This window comes from Protopterus annectens, chromosome 2.part0, assembly GCF_019279795.1.
Source record: "Protopterus annectens isolate FY-2018-M chromosome 2.part0, PAN1.0, whole genome shotgun sequence".
Lineage (NCBI taxonomy): Eukaryota > Metazoa > Chordata > Ceratodontiformes > Protopteridae > Protopterus > Protopterus annectens.
This window is the reverse complement of record NC_056728.1, coordinates 1,798,351,463-1,798,375,798: the sequence shown is the minus strand read 5'-3', so window position 1 is coordinate 1,798,375,798 and position 24,336 is coordinate 1,798,351,463. Positions and strand designations below refer to the sequence as shown.

Below are 24,336 nucleotides of genomic sequence, written 5' to 3'. Positions count from 1 at the left end.
TCTTCAGTTCTGATACATTTAAAGCATTTGAAAGTGTCCTTCCCCAGGTTTAGAGTGGAGATTCCTCAGACATGCTCAGCTCTATCCTGACTCCTCCTGGACTCTGCAGCTTTGTCCAAACATCCTGTCTGTCAGGGACAGTCAACGTAATTTAGCCTTGAGGATCATCACTTGCCGAGTCCTCATTCAGATTCCAAAACTTCTCTGAGCACCCCCGTGGGGATAGGTCACAGGAAATGTATATGCAAAAGGAGGCAGATTGACTCCTCATATGAGTCACTCACAGAAGATATTGACTTTCAGGAAATGGGGAGGGGTCCCCTTGGAAAAAATCCCCTTCAGAGAGGTCCTGTAATTGATGAAGAAAAGGGTGGGGATTATTTATTTGGCTTGTAGAGCTGACTCATCTACTGCCTGGGTGGTTCTGCCCACTGAAGAGTTCATTGATTTGGTCTTGCAGCACGCTTTGAAGGAGACTGATGTGATGAAGCCGGCTCCTAAGAAACTTAATAAAATACTCGTGTGTGTACCTCCCTCCAAGCAGATCATACTGGAGAAGAGTCCTCCAGATGATGCTATGATGATGTGGATAGCCACAAAGAAGGAGCATTCTGAAAAGACCACTTCTGTCCATCCCCCTAGTGGGAAGTCCAGGGTGTTACAGTGATTTGGAAAGCAGACATATGCCTCAGTGAAGTTTGCTGTTTGTGTGCTGAACTACGTTACACACATGACTCATTTTCAGAGATGTGACTAAAGAACTTTCCAAAACTCTCTTAGGTGACTTGTCTGCTGACATCACAAAAATGGAGGAATCACAGTTGTCTACCTTACAATCTATGTCTAATGTGTCCACATGCCTACTTTCCAATATGGCAGATGGGACTGTGAGAGCAGCAGACACTGGCATTGCTATTTGTTGTCATGCCTGGATGTGTCTCTGCAACTTTGTGAAAAGTTTTAACGTTTCCTTCATCAGCACTTCCTTTGATGGGTCAACATTTTTCAGTCCCAATGTAAAAGAAATACGTTTTCCAGAACAAGAAGGGCGGAAAGAAGCTCTGGTTTCATAAATCCCTAAATTTTGCCCAGGAAACTTCTGGGTTAAAAGTCCCCTGAGGCAGAGAGGTGGATGTCATTGTAGGGGTAGAGGCAATTGCAGAGCCAAGAGTTTCAAGGTTCCTTTACTGAGAAAACCCTTTCAGAGCTAGCTCCTGAAGAGTTGCCCTACTGCTGCACTCTGGAGACAATCAAGAGGTGCTTATCTCTGCACCCTCATGCCTGACTAGCCATCACACAAGACTTTTAGGTGCAGAAGATAATGACCAGAGGTTACACTGTCCCCTTTGTGTTATCTCCATTCAACAAAAGAAAATCTCCAACATGCCACCCAGTTGGAGCGATTTAGCAGTAGCAGAGGTTTCAAAGCTGCTAGAAAAGAGACTCTTCTAGGAGGTCCTACCACACCAACAAGGATCCAGAGTCTATTCAAGATTCCTCTTGCTTCTGAAAAAGGACAGAGGACCTCAGGCACATTCTGGACCTCATTTCCCTAAATCAGTTTGTGAGACAGACAAAGTTCCAAATGATCATGGTGCAGTCCATTTTGCCACTTCTGAGGAAGGATGATTGGAAGTGCTCGAGTGACCTGCGGGATGCTTTCTACCCTGTAAAGATAGCAAAGCACTCCAGAAGGTTTCTCCATCTTTGGGTGGGAACCATTCACTTCCAGTTCAAAGCACTGCCCTTTGGTCTCCCCCACAGCCTTCCACTGTGTTCACCAAATGCATGGCAGTTGTAGCAGTTTACTTAAGACTACATGAGTTTTGGGTGTTCCCATATCTGGATGACAGGTCCCTTACTGCACCCAGCAGAGATCAGCTTATCCAGTACAGGGAGTTCTTGCTCCAGTTCTCTCAGTGTCTAGGAATAACAGTAAACTTGATAAAAAAAGCCAGCTGACACTAACACAGTCAGTAGAATTTATAAGGTGTCACCTAGACACAGCATCCCAGCTAGCCAGACTACTCCTGGTATCAAGGATCTTTTCTATCTGTCTTCAAGCCTCACAAATTCTCTCTTCACACAATCCCCCAGCAAGACATCAGTTACTCTGGTCTTGCAAGCAAGAGTATTACAGTGGAACCTCTGGTTCATTGTTCAATATTACATCTTCTTCTTTACTTTCTGATACATCTCATGAAAGTATTTAGGAATCACATTCTATATTGGTTCACCTCTTCTCTGTTCTCCTGGGTTGACCATTTTCCTATCCACCCCCGATGGCCACTGTGACCACAGATGCCTCCCTTCTGGAGTGGGGGAGGGCATTCTGAAGGGAAGACAATTCAAGGCACAATGTTTTGGAGATGAAAGTAGTCCTCCTAACATTGCAGGTATTTCAGGACCGTTTCCCCAAGTGTGTGATATACATCCAATTTGATAACATGGCGGTAGTCAGGTATATCAGCAAACAAATGGGAACCTGCTCATACCCATTATGCAGTGAAGCCATTAGGGTGTGGTAGTAGCAGTGTCATCTTAATGCTTTCTGGTAGCAATGCACATTCCGGGGAGTTCCAATGTCTTAGTGGACAAACTGAGCAGGTCTGTTCTTCTGCTGCATGAGTGGTCCTTCAGTGAAGCAGTGACATCAGTGATATTCAGTCGCTGGAGCCAGATGTACTGCAACCTTTTCACTTCAAAGCTGAACATGAAGTGCAGCAGCCACTTTGCCCTGATTCCTCGGGTGGTCAGTCTCCAAGGGAAGTTGTCCACAACTGGCCCCCGGTCTCCTGTATGCTTTTTCCCCCATAACCATGTTTCTATACAAAGCCATCAAGTGCAAGGCAACAGTAATTCTCTGGTCCCCTTCTGGCTCCAGCAGGTTTGGTTCCCCTACTTTTGGCCTCATTTGAAACACCCTCCATGGGTGCTGGATCCTCTTGCAAACCTCCTATCACCCTTCTGGCAAGCCTCAACGAGACCTGAAAACTCTGAAATTAACTGCATGGTTACTCCAGTTCCAGTAATGGCCAGGGATGACAGGTCTCCTGTTTGGTTACCCACATTCTATTTTCAGCTCAGAAACCCAATACGAGAATGGTTTCCAGAAATAAATGGAAAAGATTTGCAGTTTGGGCTTCCTCTAAGGGCTTAAATCCTTTTTGACACCTATTTTTTCTATTTTGGATTTTCTAGCAGGACTGTTCCAAGAGGGTACCAGCTTTTCAACCTTCAAAGTTCAACTAGCAGCCATATCCAGCTTTCATGTTAAAGAAAATCACAATCCTGGTGTGTCCTTAAAGCTGTCTAAGTCCTTCATTAAGGGAAAGTTTCTGCTCAGACCCCCTATCAAAAATCCCATCCCCTCCCCCCCAGGATATTACACTGATGCTTCAGACTTTGACCACACTGCCTTTTGAAACAGCAGTGTCTGCAGAATTAACATTTTTGTGTGTTGGAAAACTATTTTTCTTGTGGCTATCACCTCTGCCAGAAGAGTTTCTAAAATACAAGTTTTGTCTTGCAAACCTCCCTACTTGATCTTTCACAAGGACAGGGTGCCGCTTTGGACTAACCCTAAATTTCCTTCCAGAGTGGCTTCACAAGCTTGTCTGAGTCACGCTGTTAACTTACCATTTTTTTCTGAATTTCTGTAACAAAAGCGAATGTTCCTGTTACTGATCCATTGCCTTATTTGGAAGGAGGGAAGTTTCTTTGCTTACCAGTGGGAGTGGGAAGCACTGAGCAGCCTTTTTGTCCGATTTGGTGAAGTTTCAGCCAGAAACTAGTAGTCCATTGGTCGTTTTGGGCCAATTCCTAGCTCCTTTCAGCCCCCTGCTATAAAACACGCTAAACGCGCGTTAGCGCGGAGTTGCCACTGTTGCACACTAGAGCAGCGGCGGTTAACCAGGTTTAAACTATTCGGGCTACCTAAAGTCCACTCTTCAAATTTTCCCTTAAAACATCTCTTCCTAAGCTGTACTGATAATCTAACTACCCTATCCTATACCTATAAAGTCTTGATCTACTTGATTCATAAGTGACTATTCTCTATCCGGATAGCCTAGCACTTGCACCCAAAGTACTCTTTACTCTGATATAGCACTTTTTATTATACATAGCACCCTACCAGCCTAATACCCTTTTTCGATCATCCACACCCCTTTAACTCTTCTCAAACCCATCTACACAAAGTTCTTAACTTTTCCTTCTAGCATGTCGCGGGGTCAGTTGCTAGTGTCATCTCCTGCTCAGCTGATGAATCTGGGAATATTAAGGCAATGTTACAATTGCCTCATGTACACAGACAACCCTCTCCTTCTCCCACAAAACACAAACACATGCGAGAGATGCAAATATATAGCCAAACTGGAGGCTGAGCTCTCTCATCATAGGACTGGCAAGACCAGACAGGAGGAGAAGGTAACCACACACACCTCAAACCCAGTCTCACATAGCACTAGCACAACCTCATATCACACACACAAACACATAAAAACATACTCGGAGGCTCTGACCAAAAATCTACCAAAACAGCAGAGGCCACCGAAGCAGACACCCAAACAACTACCACCACAGACCAAGACACATGCAACACATAGACCACAAAGTCAGTGTGCCAAACAGTCACAGCCCTTAAGGCCAAACACAATGCCAGATACTCTTGTCATAGGTGACTCCATAGTCAGACACACTGACGTCCCACTCACCAGATTGAGCAAGGAGAAGGTCACAGTAAGCTGCCTGTCGGGAGCTAGAATCCGCCACATAACGCAAGCACTCAGGTCACTCGACAGCAGGTACAAGTATGACTAAGTCATTGTCCATGCTGGTGTGAACGACCTGAGACGCACCTCCCTGGACTACATGAAAAGGGACATAGAGGAGCTCTCTGATTATGTAGCCCAGGCAGGTATGACCCTGACCTTGAGCAGTATCCTACCTTCACCAAGAATGATGCTACAGTACAGAGAAAAGATGATCAGCTTTAATAATTGGCTTAATCACTGGTGTCATTCAAAGGGGATCCAATGTCTGTCTGCCTGGGATGACATGCTGGACAAGCCACGTTGCTTCGCAAGGGACGGCTTGCACCTGTCACCCCTGGGCTTCCGGATTTTGGCAAAGGCTCTTGCCACCCCCATAGTGCCTTTTTTAGGCCAGGCTCAAATTCTAAACCTACCACCCTAGAACAAAATAAAGGAAAAAAACTAAGGGTAATGCTGCTCAATGCCAGAAGTCTCAACCTCAAGATGCACGCACTCGAGGCCCTTCTCAGTATGGAGAACTTCGATGTCTGTGCTGTTACTGAAACCTGGTTCAAGGCTCCTGAGAGCACCCCAGCACTATCAGGTTTTACCTCATATCATGCGTTCCGGCCACAAAATCCGGATAACACCAAGAAAGGAGGAGGGGTGTCCATATTCATCAAAGATACCCTCACCTCTAGGTTGGTGGCAACGCACGATGCATCGGAGACCATCCAGGTGCAATTAACCGTAGGCAAGACTGCTCTACAATTTGTAGCATGTTACAGGCCACCCTCTCAAACTCAGGATCCTCACACAGCATTCCTGAAAACTCTGGAGGGGATAAATGTAACCCCAAACACCATCATACTAGGTGATTTCAACTATCCAAACATAGACTGGGATCACTACTCAAGCCCCAACACTTTAGCCCAAAGGTTCCTAGAGTTCATAAACTCTAATGCCATGGAACAACTAGTCACCATGCCCACAAGAGGTGAAAACATACTGGATCTCATCATCACAAACATGGGGTCACAATGTTCAACACCGGAGGTATACCCTTCATTGGTGAGATCAGATCATAAACTAATCTCACTGGAAGTCCACATCCCGCCCCCACCCCAGATAAAAAAGACCACAGTGAAGAACTTCTCTAAAGCCGACTTCACACTTCTTAGGACTGGTGTGGTCTCTTTCAAGGCCCCAGAGCCAGCGGAAACCATCACTAAAGCCGCTGAATCACTTACAAATGCCTTCTACCAGCACCTCCAGGACTGCATGGATCAGGCAATCCCAAACAAAACAAAGACTCTTTGTACCAAAGGCAGGCGTCCAGCCTGGTGGACTCCAGCCATAAACAAGCTCTACAACAAAAGGAGAAAGCTACTACAAGATAGAGCAAAATCCTCAAAAGGGAAGACACCCTTGATCATCGTAAGTAAAAAACTAAGATCTCTCATAAAATCCTCCAAAGCAAATTTTGAAAGAAAAATTGCCACGGACTCAAAAGGCAACCACAAGGCCTTTTTTAGCTATGTTAGAAACCTGGGAGGAAACTCCCAGATATGTTCAGAACTGGTTCAAAATGATTTAAAGTTCACTGAACCTACAGACATTGCCAACATACTGGCTGACAGGTTCAGTGCAAATTTCTCCCCCCCCCCCAAAAGGAGAAATATCTATACCAGAGGATTGTATCCTCCCAAACATCTCAAATGCTCAAGTAAGAACAGCTCTCTCCAAGGCGAAAAACACAGCATCCATGGGACCAGATGGTGTCCCCGGTTGTGTGCTCCACGAGCTCATTGAGGAATTAAATCCGCAGTTAGGGCAGCTGTTTAATCTTAGCCTCACCTCAGGATACGTACCCAAGGAATGGCGTACGGCTACTGTGGTCCCATTACACAAAGGCGGTGCCTCCACAGACCCTGGAAACTACCGTCCCATCAGCTTGACAAGCCTGGTCTGCAAAGCTATGGAGAGGATCATTATGGAACTCATAAATAAAGATATGGGGGACCTGCAGACATTGGATCAAACCCAGTTTGGCTTTGTCAAGGGCAGATCGTGCCTTTTAAACTTGGTTGACTTTTTTGAAACAGTCACCAAGGCCATTGATGAGGGCAAGGCAGTCCACACAGCCTACCTTGACCTGGCAAAGGCCTTCGACACGATACCCCACTCAGGCATCATAGAAAAACTCACCAGTTTAAATGTGAACCCATACGTCACAAGATGGGTTGCAAACTGGCTAAGTGACAGAACCCACAGGGTTAGAGTTGCTGGCGCCATGTCAGATTCAAAGCCTGTCACAAGCGGTGTCCCACAGGGCTCGGTCCTGGGTCCACTCTTATTCGGCATCTACTTTTCGGAAGTACAGGCAAGCACAGGAGGATTATGGCTGACAAAGTTTGCAGATGACTGCAAACTGGGCGCCATAGCTGAAAACACATCAGACACAGATATCCTTCAGAAGGGTCTCATAGAAACAGATAACTGGTGCCAAAGCCATGGCCTAAAGTTAAACGCTAAAAAATGCATAGTCATACCCTTTGGGAAAAACAAGGTTACCCCTAGCTACCATATAGGTGGCAATCCACTAAGCACAGACAAGGTTATCAGGGATCTGGGAACACAGGTTGATAGCAACTTCTCATTTGACACCCAGGTTGCCAAAGTTGTTAGGAAGACCTTCTACATTGCCCACCTGATCATGAAGGGTTTCACGTCTAGGTCAAGAGAGGTCATCATTCCCCTGTACTCATCACTCATCAGACCGATGATTGAGTACAATGCCCCATTTGGAATGTATCTGACCCGACACCTACAGCAATTGGAAAGGCCCCAAAAGTTCCTCACCAAAAGGATAAAGGGTCTCAAAAATATGTCCTATGCTGCCCGACTGAAGGAGCTCCAGCTCTACTCAGTCGCCACCGCCTGCTCAGAGGTGACCTGTGCCTGACATACAAGGCCATGTCCAACCCAGAATTAATGAACATGCTTCACCTCAAAAAATCTAAATCCATCAGATCCACAAGAGCACGAGACTTAAACCTTGACACGGTCATAAATAGGACGTGCTGGAGGGACAGATTCATCACCCAGAGACTCCCTATGCTGTGGAACAAAATCCCGGTACATGTGAGGCAGAGCACCTCGCTGGCCTTGTTCAAGAGAAATCTTGACCAATGGATGGGAGATCGCAGGTATACCCCAGGGATTACATCAGTGTCACTGCTTAACAGAGGCACAGCAAAATAATGGGCATAATATCCTTCAATAGAAAGGGGTGGCGTAAGCCACAAAAACTCTGGGCTAGGCTTATAAATGCCCTAGGGCAGATAGCCTAGTATAAACCTATGCACCTATGTATCTTGCATTTGATGGATATGTATTGTCAAATGAGATTTTATTTACGTCTGACCAAGGAATTCGGGAAAACAGATCAGTTTTTTATTTCCATTTCAACTGCTAAATTGGAGCAGGTTATGTCGAATGTCACAGTGTACAGGTGACTGTCCGATTGGATTGCCTTTGTTTATAAAGAAAGAGGATTAACATTTCCACACAAACCCAAGGCTCATTCAACCAAAACAGTGGCCGCCTGTACTGTCTTCTTTGCTAAAATTCCCATAAACGGGATTTGTGCTGCAGCTATTTGGTCCACAGGTCATACCTTTGTGTCTTACTATAAGCTGGACATGCAGTTAAGATCCAGTGCATCTTTTGGCTCCACTTTCTTTTGGAATATCCTTCCCTGAGACCACCCTGGAGTTATAGTAGCTGGAGAATCTGTCCCATTTATTAAATGAGAGAGAGAAGATAATAGTGGGTACAAAAGTTTAGAACTTACAGTAATGTCAGATATGTGTTGTCTTTATCCGTCCTGCTCAGCCTCCATCCCTTCACCCCCCCCTGCCAACATTGTCACTTATGACTCACAGCTGACCTATTGGACCTGTCTAGGACCTTGTCATATCCTCAGCCTATAGGTACAGGAGAAGCCAAAGTCCCATATCCAAAGCTTGGAAAAAGGTGCTGAGGTCGGATCCAATAACCCATTCATTGAGATGGATAGATAAAGACAATATGGATCTGACATTGTGGTAAGGTGTAGCTTTCTTCTAGAAACTTTTCTCATGTACTTATGTAAATCTGACATAGTTCTGTGAGCTGCATACCATGCTTGAGATAATTCATAATTTTTATTTTTTTTAAGTAAACCTGTCAACCTTAGCTGAATACTGTCATTTACTTATTTCACATTTCTGTCTTGCAACATTTCTTTTATATTTTCTGCATAATTACATTTCTGATTTACTTTCCTTAGATCAGTAATGTAGTCGGTAGTTAACGTGTTAGGTTCCCTACTGTGTCATAGAGCTAATGAAATTTATTTGCAAGAAGCAGAAAATGATTTGCTAGCAATACACGTTTCTCTGTTGGTCCAGGTGACAGTGTTCATATTGATTCTTGAGTCCATTACAGGCCAGGCAGAGATCCTTCTTGATGGCTTTCCAGAATGATAAACTATTAATACAACAATCACATTGTGAAAGTAAATATGCATTTTTTTTCTTTGCAGGTGAAAATGCTAGATAGTGAGAACACAAAGAAGAACAAAGAGGTGGCAGAGCTGCAGGCCCGAGTGGCTCTTGATGAACAGCGAGAAGAGGAAAGCAGAAGAGAATCCTTTGGCTTGAAACAAAAGATAGTAGAGACCGAAGCCAGCAGAGAGTCCACAAGAAAGGAGGTAGGTTTGAACATGCATTGTGCTAGATGAAGATTAGAAAAGATTTTATTCAATTTATGTCCTTCCCAGTGCCATACAGTCCCACCCCCAGCTATCCTCCTAACGTCTGTGTCCACCTAAGCCTTGGATCCCCAGTTACTTTTTCCAGGTACTCACAGTGTCATGCTTCACTGGGTGCTTCCAACTCCTCATGAAGTTGACTTTGATATTAACTCAGTTGTAGCCCTGGGGAGCATGGGGTCTATTGAAGAGCTGTGTGTACAGAGCTGGGATCCATCAGCCTTACGGCAGCTAGTCAAAATCCCTAACTTAGGAGTGACTAATGCAGTGACACCAGAGGCGCTGTTAGGCCCTGTAGTCTGAGTAGATGACCTGTGAGGCTTCAGGTTTCCACCAGAGGTTGCACAGACATTGGGCTTCCTATACACTCTCCTTGAGATGGGATAGCTGGTGGTTGGATACTTCATCCTGTCTCCCCTCCCTGCCAACCTGGTCAGCCCTACCAAAAGCTCAAGTACATTTCTGAACTCAGTTCATAGGCAATGCAGGTTGTTAACCTGCTGTTGGGACAGTGGGGTTATGACAGATGTAATGGCTTAATTTCTACAATCACTTTAAATCATGGTCTTTTGTTTTAATAAATTCTAGACTGGAAGGTTGGTACACTATTACTTGACAGTGTTTATGAGGTATAAACACAATTGATTGTGTTTTGCTGCTCTGCTGCTTCTCAGAGAGAGTAATATTTTAATTAATTCAGAAACAATAATAAATGACATGCTGTGTAGTCTGAGGAACCTCATCAGGTTTTGCATAGGAATGGTATAATTTATACCAAATGCACATTTCTACCAAGTATAAAAAAAACTTATGTTGAATCAATTCATTCATTTCTGTGTCTTTTTTATGGAATGGTGAAAACTTTGGCATACACTTGAATTAAAGAAACTTAATGTGATCCTCTTTTTGAGATACTTCAAGATGTCTCCCAGTAGCTGTTTCATTTGCCAAAAACAAGCAGTGAAACTTAGAGTCATAGCAATATTTGACTGTGACTAATGCGTTTTACTTTATATTTATCTGTTAGCCATGAAGATGCTAAAAGGAAATGGCTTCTGTTCATTTAGGGCAGTCTGAACATTGCATCTAGCCCTTGCACAGCATTCCCTTCTGTGTACTTGTCCCATTCTTTATTTGCTCTACCAGAAGGAACCTTATATCTCAGTAATGACCTGCCATCCTCTCTTTGAAGTTATGTGTTCTCAAGTTCAAATTTGTCTTATCCTCTCTTCAGCTGCTACAGATGTCTTCTCTCTGTCACCATTTCTCCTCATCTGTACCCCTTACTTGCCTTTAAATAATGCGATACACTCAATTTTTATCTTCCTTACCACTTCTGAAGAAAGAATGCCCAACTTTCCAAATTTGTTTTCATCCCATCACGTCATTTTGTGTCCCAGCTTTGTTACTGTGCATTGCCTGCTTTTGAGCAGCCTGATTTGTCCTCCCCAGTATAGGCTTCATAGTTGCACCCAGTACTCGAGGTAAGGACTTACAAGTGCTCTGTACAGCTAAAAGCCAGTCAAACCACCTTTCTTAGCTGTTTTGTGTGCTGCATACACCATTGTTCTTTTGGAATTTCCCACTCCTCATTCACTTGGTGTATCTTCAGATTGATTACCACCGCTAAATCCCTTTCCTCTTCTCCCCTGCTTCTCTACTAATACTATATCCTTATCTGGGTTTACCTTTCACAAAGTGTATAACCTTGAATTTTTTAAATTTAAATCCCATGTCCTGCTTCTGGCTACAGCACAAATTGCAATATCTGTCTTTAGAGACTGACAACCAGTGATAACTGCCCCCCCAATTCATTGTCACCATACATTATTTGTTCTGATTTTGTATTTCAAATCCATTATATTATCTGACATAAATATTGCATATTATACAGTACTGATCCCAGTATTGAATTCTGAGGCAGATTGCTGTTTTTTTTCCTGACAGTTTCCCTGTAATAATTATGGTCTGCTTCTGATTACATAGCCATTTTACTTGACTCAGCAACCATAATCAGAACCTTGAAGAGAAAACAAATGTACTTCTTCGGAAATATTAGTTACTTGATACATTGTAAGTACGGTACATTAGTGGTAGTCACAACAGAAAACTGAACTTCTTGCCATGTAGAAAACCTAAGGCATTTTTTGTTGCTTTACCCATCATATTATGAGGCACAGGAAGTATATAATACAGAGGATTATATTTGAGCCTCTGATCGTAACCAAGTTTTTATATGTCTGAGATATAGATGTCAAGAAATTCACCTTAAGAGTAGATGGAAGCTAAACTCTGAGAGGTGAATCTTGACATTCATGTTAAAAATACATAACTGAGCCTTGATTGGTGAGAACTCATCATAATTCTTTAAAGTACATGGCGTTTAGTTGCCCTAATATACTGTTAATTACTGAAAAATATTGATTTATGGTTTTCAAAGTCATAAAATACTTAGTGCTGCCCCAAAGATAGTGGGCGGAAGCTTCATGTATATCTGTTGCTAATATATACGTTGATCTGCCACATGTTTTTTTGTTGTTGTAATAAATGTTTGACAGCTTTTAAAGCTGATTTAGCTTCTTGCAGTTGAGGACATAATTGGCTACTGTTAATGTTGTAGACTGGAGCTTAAAAGAGCTGATTGCTGCTTAATAAAACTTAAGTACTTTTCTTATATCAGAAAGGTGCTTAGCAAAGTTGTCTTTTTCACAAATTTAATTAGTAATCATGGCTGTTCATATACTCAATAATGTAAATTAAGCATGACAGAAATTTGTTGAATGCAGGAGCCTTTGACAGCTAACTAATTTGTCCGGAAGAACTGGTACTACATTTGTTTTCTAAATACTAACCTGGTCAAAGTGAATTACATCAGATCCTTCAGTATACTTTAATAACCAATTTCTGATTGGTGTGTGTGTAGGGGGTGTAGCGGTGTGTGTTTTGCTGAGGACACTTAAACTATCTTTTGTAAATGTTAAGACTGGTATGATTCCTCCTGTTAACCAAATTAAGTACTGAAAGAAGTCTGAAGAAGATTTGAAGTGTTAGGTTTCTGTGTGCTCAGTTTATGACACTTTCTTTGAATTGCCAGTGGCACACCATGTAAAGAAAACAGATTACTGTGAAGAGTTGTTTCTAAGCAGAGGTATTAGTAGGGCTAGAAGGAGATGGTCTTTGTCAGCTGCATTAAGCAAACAAGTTAGTAGGAAAACCTCTACAGGAAGTTAAAATTAGATGTGACTAAGGAGCTGGCATTAAAGGAGTTTAATCAAAGTTATTAGAAATTTGAGAGGAATAGAGGAGACAACATAGAATCACAGTTCACTGGCTGTTTGTAGTTGGTAACTGGTGCAATTTAGTGTAAGTTCTTGATCTTAGCACTAAAGTCTTACGGTGTATAGCTGATGCACCTGAGGACACACTGACATCATGCCTGTGCACTTCAAACGATCATAGAAAGTTACTAGGCTATTGGCCCTGAGGCCCTCGCAAGCCTAGCCAAGAATTTAGCCCATGTTCCTGTCCAGCAGGGACACAGGTGGAATCCCAGGGATTTATTTTCTATTCCCCATCCAGTTATCTAGGTTGCGCTTAAAAAGGGTTAATGAGGTACTCTGCTTGACGTGGAGAGGGAGTATATTCCACAGAAGGGGGAGTTTTTACGACACAAATCTGTCCGGCCAACAAGTCCTGTTGATGTCACAGACCAAGTTGAGGTTGTGCATGCGGATTACTCAAGTGGAGCTTGACTTGTTGGTATGTAGCACTCCCATCAAGGCGGGGTGTGAGATTGCTTTGTATGGCAGACAGAGGTCACCTCTGAGGAGTCTGTATGAGATTGAGTAGAGGGACAGGGCCTTTAGCCTATCTGTGTAGGGTAGATGTTTGAGGCCCTGGATTCTCCTGGTGGGGAACCTCTGTGGTCTTTCCAGCTGTTGCATGTGCTTTATGAGGTACATGCAGAAAGGGGCATTGTACTCAATAATGGGTCTTATAAGAAAAGAATACAGGGATGTTATGACTTCTTTGTCCTTGGATGAGATACCTTTAATAATGAAGTGGGCCATGTAGAAAGCTTTCTATTCAACGGAGGCAATATGGTGGTCAGAAGTCAGTTTGCTATCAACCTGGGTGTCCAAGTCCTTCACGACTGATTGCATGCTTAGGACCTTGTTATTAATGTGATAATTTGTGGGGATGTCATTCTCCTCAAAGGGGATGATGATGTATTTTTTGGCATTCAGTTTGAGGCCATGTTTCTGGCACCAGTCATTTGTTTGGGTGAGATCCTCTTGGAGGATGTCCACATTACTGGGGAAATTGATGACAACGCCCAGCTTGTAGTCATCTGCATACCTGGTCAGCCATAGTCCACTGGATTTGGCCTGCACTTCAGAAAAGTATCCCAAACAACAGAGGCCCCAAGACCGATCCTTTGGGTACACCATTTGTTATATGTTTACTTGCCTGAGGTGACTTCCCCTATTTTGACTAGGTAGGCCCTGTCAGTGACTCAGTTTGCTACCCATCTGGTAACATATGGATTAATAAAGTCCAACCAGATGGTGTTGAAAGTGCTGAAGTATAACCAGTAAGAAGTAGTAGCACAACGTTGCTAGTCCACAGATAGGATTTATTGATACAAAAATACACAAATAGTTAAGCGCTTTCATCAAACAGTATGACTTCATCAGAACAGTTAAAATGTGAACTTTCAGGCTTAAATACCTCACAGTTTGAATTCATTGGTCTAGGAATTAGCAAATCATATTTCAAACATGCCAAATCTCATGAATAATGAAACAAATAAATAAGTCCAACATTAAACATGTGTACCATTACAATATACATATAAAAGTAGCACATTTTTATATATATATATTTTTATATAAAAATTATAATGCAAAAGTGCAGAAGTATAAACTGTTAACATTTTAAAAAAGACTTTCTTACATATTAAAAATTAAAAATTACTTCACTGACTGAACAGCCAGTGTGTTGTACTGAATCTGCCTTCTCTTTCAAAACAGGCATAATTGAAAGATGTCCATTAATGCCCGGGGGTTGGTCAGCAGCTAGTCGGAGTTGCCACATCAATTCCTTCTTGTGCAACCTATTTTGCCAGTCACCCCCCCCCCCCCTCACATCCACTGTGACAAAAATGTGCTACTTTTATATGTATATTGTAATGGTACACATGTTTAATGTTGGACTTATTTATTTATTTGTTTCATTATTCATGAGATTTGGCATGTTTGAAATATGATTTGCTAATTCCTAGACTAATGAATTCAAACTGTGAGGTATTTAAGCCTGAAAGTTCATATTTTAACTGTTCTGATGAAGTCATACTGTTTGATGAAAGCGCTTAACTATTTGTGTATTTTTGTATCAATAAATCCTATCTGTGGACTCGCAACGTTGTGCTACTACTTCTTACTGGTTAAACATATGGATTAATGCCTAGTTGAGAAAGTTTATCTATTATACCCGAGTGGGGAATAGTATCGAAGGCTTTGATCAGGTCAAGGTATGAGGTGTGCACCGTCTTCCCCTCGTCTGTGGCTTTGGTGACTGTCTCAAAGGAGTTGATCATATTTAACAGGCATGACCTCCCCTTGATGAAACCAAACTGTGTGGGATTGAATGTTTGGAGGTTCCCAATGTCCTTGTTAATGAGCTCCATGATAATCCCCTTCATGGCCTTGCAGATCAGACTAGTTAGGCTGATGGGTTTATAATTTCCTGGATTGGTGGACCCTCCACCTTTGTGCAAAGGGATGACAGTGGCTGTCCTCCACTTGGCTGGGAAGATGCCGGTATTCACTCTTTGGTTGAATAGGGTGCCTAATGGTGCTGTAAGTTCCTGCCTGAGTTTATGTATGACAGCCTCCTGGAATTTTTGGGTCCCATGGAGGCTTTATTTTCTGCCTTTGAGAGGGCAGTAATGACTTGCTCTCTAGAGATAAGGGGAGGGGGGCAGGTGCTGGGGATGTCCTGATTTACTGATTGGGGGCAGAGGGGTGAAGTTTTTACTGAACTTGTCTACTAGCAGGTTGGCTATATCTACAGCATTTGTGTATGTGGTATCCTTAACCACCAGTTCTGAGCAGATCTGAGTGCTTCCTTTGAGATTGCGGACATATGTGAAGAAGGCCTTATGATTGTCTTTAGTAGATATGGCCAGTTTGGACTTGAAGTTTGCTTTGGAGGATTTCACTATTACTCTTATTTGCTTGTTAAGGCTAAGGAGAGATTCCTTCCAATTAGGCACCTGCTTCTTGCTTGGTCCTGGACAGCAATTTTTTTTTCCCTTTTATTATAGAGTTTATTTATTGCAGATGTTCACCAAACAGGTGTACTCTTCCTTGAGGAGGAGGATTTTGTCTGGTCCGGTATTCCTGATTCCATGCAGCTATATAAATGCTTGTATAGTACTTTGATGTAGGTTTGAACAACTGTGCCTCTTCCTGTGGAGGGGAGGTGACTGTGAAGCTGTTTATACCTTCCCTCAGAGATTGTAATCAGCTTTGAAGACATTTTTTTTGTTTGACCCAGTGGGTTGGGGGGATCGGGGAAGATGGTGACTTCAAAAGTGACCGCTTTGTGGTCAGATCTTATCAGGGAGAATGACACTGTAGGGATGCTGGAATGGTTACTCATGTCCAAGATATTTTCACCTCTTGTGGGGATATCGACCAGCTGGCTCCAAGGCATTTGCATTGATGAAATCAAGGATTCTCTGAGCATTTGTGTTTTGGCATGAGTAGTTCTTCCAGTCTATAGTTGGATAGTTAAAAGTCACCCAGGTTCAGGGTAAAGGGTTGAATATTGATAAATTCGAAGAGGTCCAGATAGGAGGAGTGGGCATCTTGTGTCAAAGTTGGGGACCTGTAGCTAGCTATGATTTGAATAGGGGTCAGTAGTTAACTGCACCTGGAGTGTCTCCTGTGCATCATACTGTTTTTCACCAGCCTGGAGGTATGTATGTCTTTTATATATTGCAACTCCACTTCCTTTTGCTTTGCTGCCCACAGTTTGGGGTCTGAATGTATGATAGGATGAGTAACCTGTTATGACTGGGGTACTCTCCGCACCTTTGAGACAGGTTTCTGTTTCTGCACAAATGCAGGCATCTTACAGGGTTAAGAATGCTTGCATTGAGTGCAGTTTCATGTTTAAACTCCTAGTGTTTAGCAGCATGACTTTTAATTTGCGTTTTGATGAAATTTCCACGTTGGTAGTTTTGACCTCATGGCATTGGCTAAAATAGACACTATGGGGGAGGCAAGAGCCTTTGCCAGAAGCCTGAAGCCCAAGGGAGATGGATGCAGGCCATCTCTGGCAAAGCATCATGGTTTGCCAGTCATGTCTTCCCAGGCTGTCAGGTACTGGATCTCATTGGAATGACACCAGAAACCAAGCCAATTGTTAAAGTCAGTCATTTTCTGTTTGTATTGAAGCATCATTCTGGCTGATGGTAGAATGCTGCTTAAGCCTAGGAACATAGCTGCTTGGATCACATATTTAGTGAGCTTGATCATGTCTCTTCATATAGTCCAGGGAGGTACATCTCAAGTCATTCATGCCAATATGGACTATAACAGAGTCATAACAGTACCTGTTGTTGAGACCCTTGAATGCATGGGTGATATGGCGGATTGTGCTACCTGACAAACAACTAACTGTGACTTTTTCCTTATCCAGCTTGGTGAGGGGCACATCTGTGTGTCTTACAATGGAGTCTCCTATGACTAATATGTTGGGTTTATGTTTAGGCCTTAGTGGCTGTGAGACACAGGTGTGTGGAATATATGTGCTGTGGTGGGCAGTCGAGTTCACATGTGTTTTGCCTCGGAGGTCTCTTTTGTTTGGATATGATTTTGTTGAGGACCTCCGCATATGTGTGTATGTGTTGTGTAGGTGTGGGTGGTGGTTGAGGTGTGGTGTTTGTGCTGAGAACCTTCTCAGTGCCAGATATACTGGCATGTGAGGGAGAGAGCATAGACTCTAGGTTTTTAATGTAGTTGCATCTCTCACAAATTATGTTCCTAGGTGGTAGTAGTAGAGGGTTGTCCATGTACATGAGTCTCAGGATGCCCATATCAACCAGACTGGCAGGCAAAAGCGTAGGAAATTGTTCATCCATATTTGTCAGAATCTGAGGGAGAGAGCTAAGAGGGTAAAGGGTGGAAGGTGTAATAGTAGTACTACAAGGTGATCACTCAAGTGCTACTAAGAGAAAATTTGTAGCTGGAATACCTCACAAAGGGTTAAAAACAGTGCAGCTGTGGTGGGTGACATGCTAACAAGCCCAAACCAGCTCAAATGTGGGGTTTAAATACCACAAAAAATAGAAGATTCTAGTAACACAGAAATCTAGCCAGTCATGCTAGTCCCTGCTTTCTTTACCAATCAGCTTGTGCCAGACAAGGTCCAGGCAGCTCTGCTGCTCTCAATAGCAAAGGACATTGGCTCCTAGCAACACAAGATGGCTGCCAGAAACACAAAAAGCAAACACAAGATGGCTGCCAAAAACACAGAAGGCAAAAAAAAACAGTCCTGGATGCAGCAAACCTGTATCCAGACTATGCTAATCAATTTTAGGGTTAAGAACACAGTAAAACTCACAAAAAACACAGATTAAGCATTTACAGACAAAAGCAGAACTCACAGTATGAAAAATTACAGTTAAACAGTAATGAATTGCAGTAAATAGCAATTAAGTACAGTAAAGCAGTAATGAAATGCAGTTAATCAGTAAATTGCTTTAAAACAGTGCAAATGTGATAAATTAGCTCACAATCACAACAGTAAAAAACAGCTCAAAAAAAGCAGTGATTCAGCAGAATACTGTCATTAATTTGATAAGGCTACAGACAAGCAGTAACAAATGAGGTAAACTAAATGCAGTGGAACGCCTAAGCACAAGCAGCAAAATTAAGTGGGGAGAGAGGCACTCTCTCTCTCTCTCTCTCTCTCTATATATATATATATATATATATATATATTTATACACACATATATACACACACACACACACACACACACACACACACAACACACACACACAGTGGATATAAAAAGTGTACACACCCCTGTTAAAATACCAGGTTTTTGTGATATAATTAAATCAAAAGGTGCTTCAACAAAGTATTAGTTTGAGGGTGTGCACAATTATGCAACCAGCTTATTGTACGTTTTTTATTTTTTATATTTTTCCACTAACAGAATGGTTTGTTTTTCAATGGAATTGTACAGGTTATAGGTCGCATTAAAGGTGGCAAATGTTTTGAAATGATTTATTGTGGTCTCATTTTTGCGTCTGTATTACGTAGTCGAAACATAAAAAGAGGGAACGCTCATTTATCGAACAGTGAAAGCCAAAACCACTAAATATCATAGACATGGAACAGTGATTTTTTTTTCCCAGAGAAAAAAAATCACTGCTCTCAAAAAAAAAAAACAAAGAATCCAAACACAAAATAAAGTGGGGAGCTTTGCCCCCCACAACCCCTACTTAAATATTCCAACTCCGAGATTGCACCACAGTGGCGCAAATGGCAAAGTCCCGAAAACGGCCCAGTGATTTTTCTCCATGGAAAAAAATCATTGTTCTGTGTCTGATATTTAGTGGTTTCACTTTTCAGCGTTCGATAAAAGATCGTTTGCTCTTTCTATCATTCGACTATGTAATATAGACCCTCATTTTTTTATATCACAAAAACCTGGCATTTTAACAGGGGTGTGTACACTTTTTATAGCCACTGTGTGCGTATGTATATATATATATATATATATATACATATATGTGTGTGTGTGTGTGTGTGTGTTTTAAGTAGAAAGTGAGGAGACAGAAGATAATTCAAGGTTAAGAAGCTAAAAGGGTGGGTTTTCACAACTGATCTCACTGTACTCAGTAGAATGAGCTGATGCAATGGGGCTGGGAGGTGTGTCCAATATCAGATTTATAGTAGAGGCAGGCATAGCCGGCCTTAGGCATAGGCCAACTAGGCGGCCGCCTAGGGCGCCTCTGTAGCAGGGGCGCTTTTCCAGTATTTATCTGGTGTAGGTAGACCAGGATGGGGGCACCAGGTGATGTCATGGGGAGCACCATGAAGCCCTTTGCCTAGGGCACCAGTTGACCTAAGGCCGCTCCTGGAGGCAGGCAGCTCAAAAGCCACCAAGCTTTAAGACCACAATAACAGTTGGGCTGGTGGGGATACAAGATCAGAACAGAGGTAAGGATTGAATTCACTAAGCCTAAAAAACGGTTGCACAGTTTAAAACAGATATGCAGCAAATATTGTTTTAGTTAATCAGAAGTGCAGAAGACAGTTGAAAATAAGCACTTATCTTTTGTAGTCTCACAACAGTTTCTGTAAAACAGCAGAACAAGGGCAGAAGGCCTAACTTATTGCAGCTTTGAGCAAACAAGCTATATGGAAGACAAGGCTAGTATATCTATTGTTGTGCTTTCCATTTAATTTCTGCCACTCATATAGTTTGAATCACAGTCTTAACATGTTAAGTTTTAAGAAAGTTTCATACATTCAGTGCTTTAGAAATGTAGACTTTTTAAGTATTTTTGATAACATCACTTCATCAGCCAGGCTTCACACTGGCACTTCTTGTACTACAAGGGGAAAAGGCATAACATGGAGTGTAAGAAGTATCAGCTTTTAAACCAATAAGGTGTAAGAAACTGGAGGCCTGCCTCACCTGTACAGATGGAGCTGGAAGGTAGCTGGCATGGTGACCACAAGGAGACTTCTTTGTATGTTCCTATGCCATTAGTCTAGGTGAAGGGAGAAGGTAACATCAAGAAGCTTGGTGTCAGCCAAAGCTTCCTCTTGATAAGTTAATGCCTGGGACATCCTCTTCCCTTTCATGCACTTTGTACTTTTCCTTGGCTGGGACGAGTTTGTGCTCACCTTCTTCATCAGCTGATGATGTTAAAGGAATCAGGAGGTACCCCCCCCCAGGCAACTATTTTTTAGGACTGAGTCCTAAGGCACATTGCTGACTCATGGATATTGGAATTTTTTCCCTTTTCTGTAGCCCCCTGCTGACCATCAGCTCTCTTCACTGGTTCTCCAGTTGACCCATTCCTTCCTCTTTGATCATGTTAAGCCCTAACCCCTTGTACTTGTTCCAGGCTAACTTCCTGAGTGGACGAACCCTCATGGGGAAACATTTCACCTATGTGGTGACATAACTTTCTTGGGTCCCACCCTATTGGAGTGCATTGGGATACTATGAGGCTGTACACTGCTGCTACAGTCACACATCACTTCCTTTGTTGTACTGCCCCCCTAACTTGTAATCTGATGTGCACTGTGCTATGTTCTGTATACACCAGCAGCAAGACAACTACATACCTTCACACCTCATCCAAATGTTAAAATGCATCAAAGCTTCCCTGACTAGGAATCAAACCTAGGCTGAGGCAGTGAGAGTGCTAAATCCTAACCACTAGACCACTTAAAAGATGTAGATACTTCCAGATTAGAACCATCAACGCCACCACACATGCTAACTTTCCTAGTCCCAAAAACCACAGCGAAGAAACGAACAGCTAACACCAAGCAGCTTTATTGGAAATGTTGAGCTCTTTCTTCCCTTCTATGACAAGGGACTTCTTCAGAATAAATTACAAAAAACACACTTACTAACCCATCCTTATATATAAAATAGTAAACCATTAATTATACATCAATTAATTCTTAAAGGGACATGACATTATAGGAATATCTATGTTAGAAATAATGTTAGCCTAATATAAAATAAACATTTACTAATACTTATAACAAGTACATAATAAATATAAATATACTACGCAAAGTGTTATTAAAACTAAATACTAATCCCCTATAATAAAGGGATTTTACCCTAATATATTTTTTAATTTCAAAATGCTATTTGCTTCGTTTATGCCTGGATATATAGTGGCATCAAGCATAAGTTGTCATCTTAACTCACACACATCCAAACGAAAATCTAGACATCTCCCTTGTGGATCTTTATAAAAATGTTGGATCACAAAAAAATCGAAAAACATGATTCCTACATTCGTTAATATGTCTAGCAGGTGCGTTTGTCTGTCTACTGTGTCTGTTGTGTAGTAAATGTTCACTTATTCTAGTCTTAAAAGATCTAGCAGTCTTGCCTACATAGAAAATAGGGCCATTCAAGCACTTTGCCACATAAACCACGTTATTTGACAGGTGTTTGAACTGGAGTCTATTTGGCAATCATATTTAACTTCCCTAGCTGCCTGTAGGAGGACACACCCAGGAGTACAGCACCCCCATCCCCTCTTCAAGTGCACCAAAATATCAGCAATCCACCTACCTGGCGTGGGAGTGGAACCCACAGCCTTTTGCACCAAAGGCAATTATGCTACCTGTTGTCCTACCAACACTTGATTTTTTTCTTCCACTGATGACCTTACAGCCTTGAAATGTCTGGCTTACTCTATGCAGTTTCATCCTTTGCTTTTTGAGCAGGTTGTGAAAAAGCTGACAGAATGTCTGATTCTATGATCAGCAATTCTCTGGGGAAAGACCCTTCCATCAGCTTCTTTACTGTTATTTTGACTGCAGTTAGCCATAAGAAGGATGGCAATGTCAGTCCTGTGTTTTGTGTCAAATGGCATGGCTCAGGCTATAATTGTTTAAGAATGAGCTGGCATAGGACATTCTGGGTGGGGCCTTCTGGAATTAATCTTTGTTTGGTCAGATTTCTTTTGATTCCATTGATAATCTGTAGAAAAGAACAGAGATGTTGACAAAAGAAGTAGGTCTTTATGGTACCATCTGGTTTACGTGTTTTGCTTCTTGGTTTCCCAAAGAAGAAGAAGCCCACTTGTTGGATAAGAAGGGTAGGCAAATATCGGGCAGCTCTACTCACCCCAGTCCCACTTGAGAATTCTCATAGAAGGGACACTTAGCAATAGATACTGAGGCATTTCTAATAATTCCTCAGGACTGCACATGGGAGAATGGTTATTGATATCTGGCCAAACTTGTAGGACTAGTGAGTTATGAATGTAGTTTCTTATAACCATATATTGATGCTTATAGGTTCTTCCCAAGTAACAGCTTAAGATGTTGTTCTGTACAGAACTTCTGGAGTAAGCCCAGAGTCTACTCCCCAGAAGGGTTCCAGAACCGTCATTACTCTCCAGAAACAAGAAAGGGGTTCAAGTTCACACCTCTTTTTTTTTTTTCATAAGAAGTGGCATTTTGGACCTTAGCAGCTTTAAAGCGCACATCCAGAATATCAAATTTAATTTCAGATGGTGGTTGTCTAGGGAGTCATGCCCATGCTAAAAGAGTACATAGATGGTGTTACTGGGCATGTTAGATTACATTTGACACATCTTTATCTGGGGCTCTTACACCAGTTTATTTTAATTCAATCTAGGAGACCCCACTTTCCATACAGAGTGTTGCAATTTGGTCCAACCGTTACACAAGTGTTTGAAAGGGCTTTTAAAAGGGAGTGTAGGCCTTGAAATGGAAGGTTCTCCTAGTGTTCTTGTATTGGATGACTGGCTTCTAGTTGTGTAAAATGACTCCTTGGTAGCAGCCCATGCTTTTATCCTTCCATAGCTGTAAGCCACAGGAATCACCATAATCTGTGATTAATATTTTCCTTACAAGTTCAAAAGGTTCTCTTTGTCATGGTGGCATTAAATATTTTTCAGTGTTGATTGTTTCTTAAAGCAGTCCTTAGAGATCACAGCCTTGGCATCTAGAGTATGGTTAGAGAAGTTTTTGGAAGCCCAAAGCTGCTATTCAAGTTGTGGTCTGATAGTGGCCATATTTACTGTCCTGATTACTACCGTCAGATGAGAGTGTTTCAGTAAACAGTGTGTTTCAGTGGCTGCAGTGTCAGTATGCCTTTGTGGACCTTTTTTTTTTCAAACATTTGTCACCAAAATCTAAAGTGGTGGACTATCTCCATCAGTTTTTGTGTTGGTTCCCTTCCTCCATTTGAATCTGTTGCAGATTCTTATGTTGAATGCTTCACTTTTAGGTTGGGAGCCCTCTCAGGACCCCCTTTGATGTAGGGCAAATTGAATCCCCAGGAAAGGAAATTGTATATAGCCTTGTTTGAACTGAGAGGAGTGTTTTTGTATTCATGCTCTGGAAATGAAGTTGAGACCAGAGCCATGATGTGGTAAGTGAAAAAACAGAGCAACGTATCTGCATGCCCCTCTGTAGGGAAGTGAGTAGGTCCAGCACTAAGCCATAAACTGAGGCATCTAGTTTATTAATGGTTCCATTGAAGCACCCATTATAAGACTCTGTATCTATTGAGGAATAAAGGTCGTTTTTCATGCTTCATTACTGATCTCTGTGATGCACTGGCATAAGACATAGCTCTCAGAAAGGCAGCCTGTCATATGGAATCATTTTTGCTGGCATTATTAGGAAGAAAAGCAGTTTGTTTCCTGTGAAGTAATGACAAGAGTATCTGTGGTTTCCTGTCAGACTGCTCTCTTCTGTCTTGTTGTCTGATTTTTCCTATACAAAGGGTGCACCACGAATCCACGGAGTCTCATTCCGTTCTACACAGCTGGAGCTTTGAAAATGTATTAATTGCCAGAGGAGATGTCACAGGCTTTCTTAATGGTTCATAGTAAGGCTGTAGCCACCTTTTGAATTTTTTATTTCATCATTTTTAGCCCCCATTTCCAATATCCATCTGGCCGTATCACCAAAAAACATTTGTTCCTCCCTTCTCTTCGTATTG

General features: G+C 42.1%; 1 protein-coding gene across 1 annotated transcript in view; it reads left to right on the top strand.

Moving 5' to 3' along the window:
* CROCC (ciliary rootlet coiled-coil, rootletin) overlaps nucleotides 1–24,336 on the top strand; it is a 2,018,646-nt gene that overhangs the window by 1,334,270 nt on the left and 660,040 nt on the right. The window contains exon 25 of the mRNA XM_044061829.1: nucleotides 9,343–9,510. Within this exon, the coding sequence (XP_043917764.1) occupies nucleotides 9,343–9,510 (168 nt within the window). The remainder of the gene's footprint in view (nucleotides 1–9,342; nucleotides 9,511–24,336) is intronic.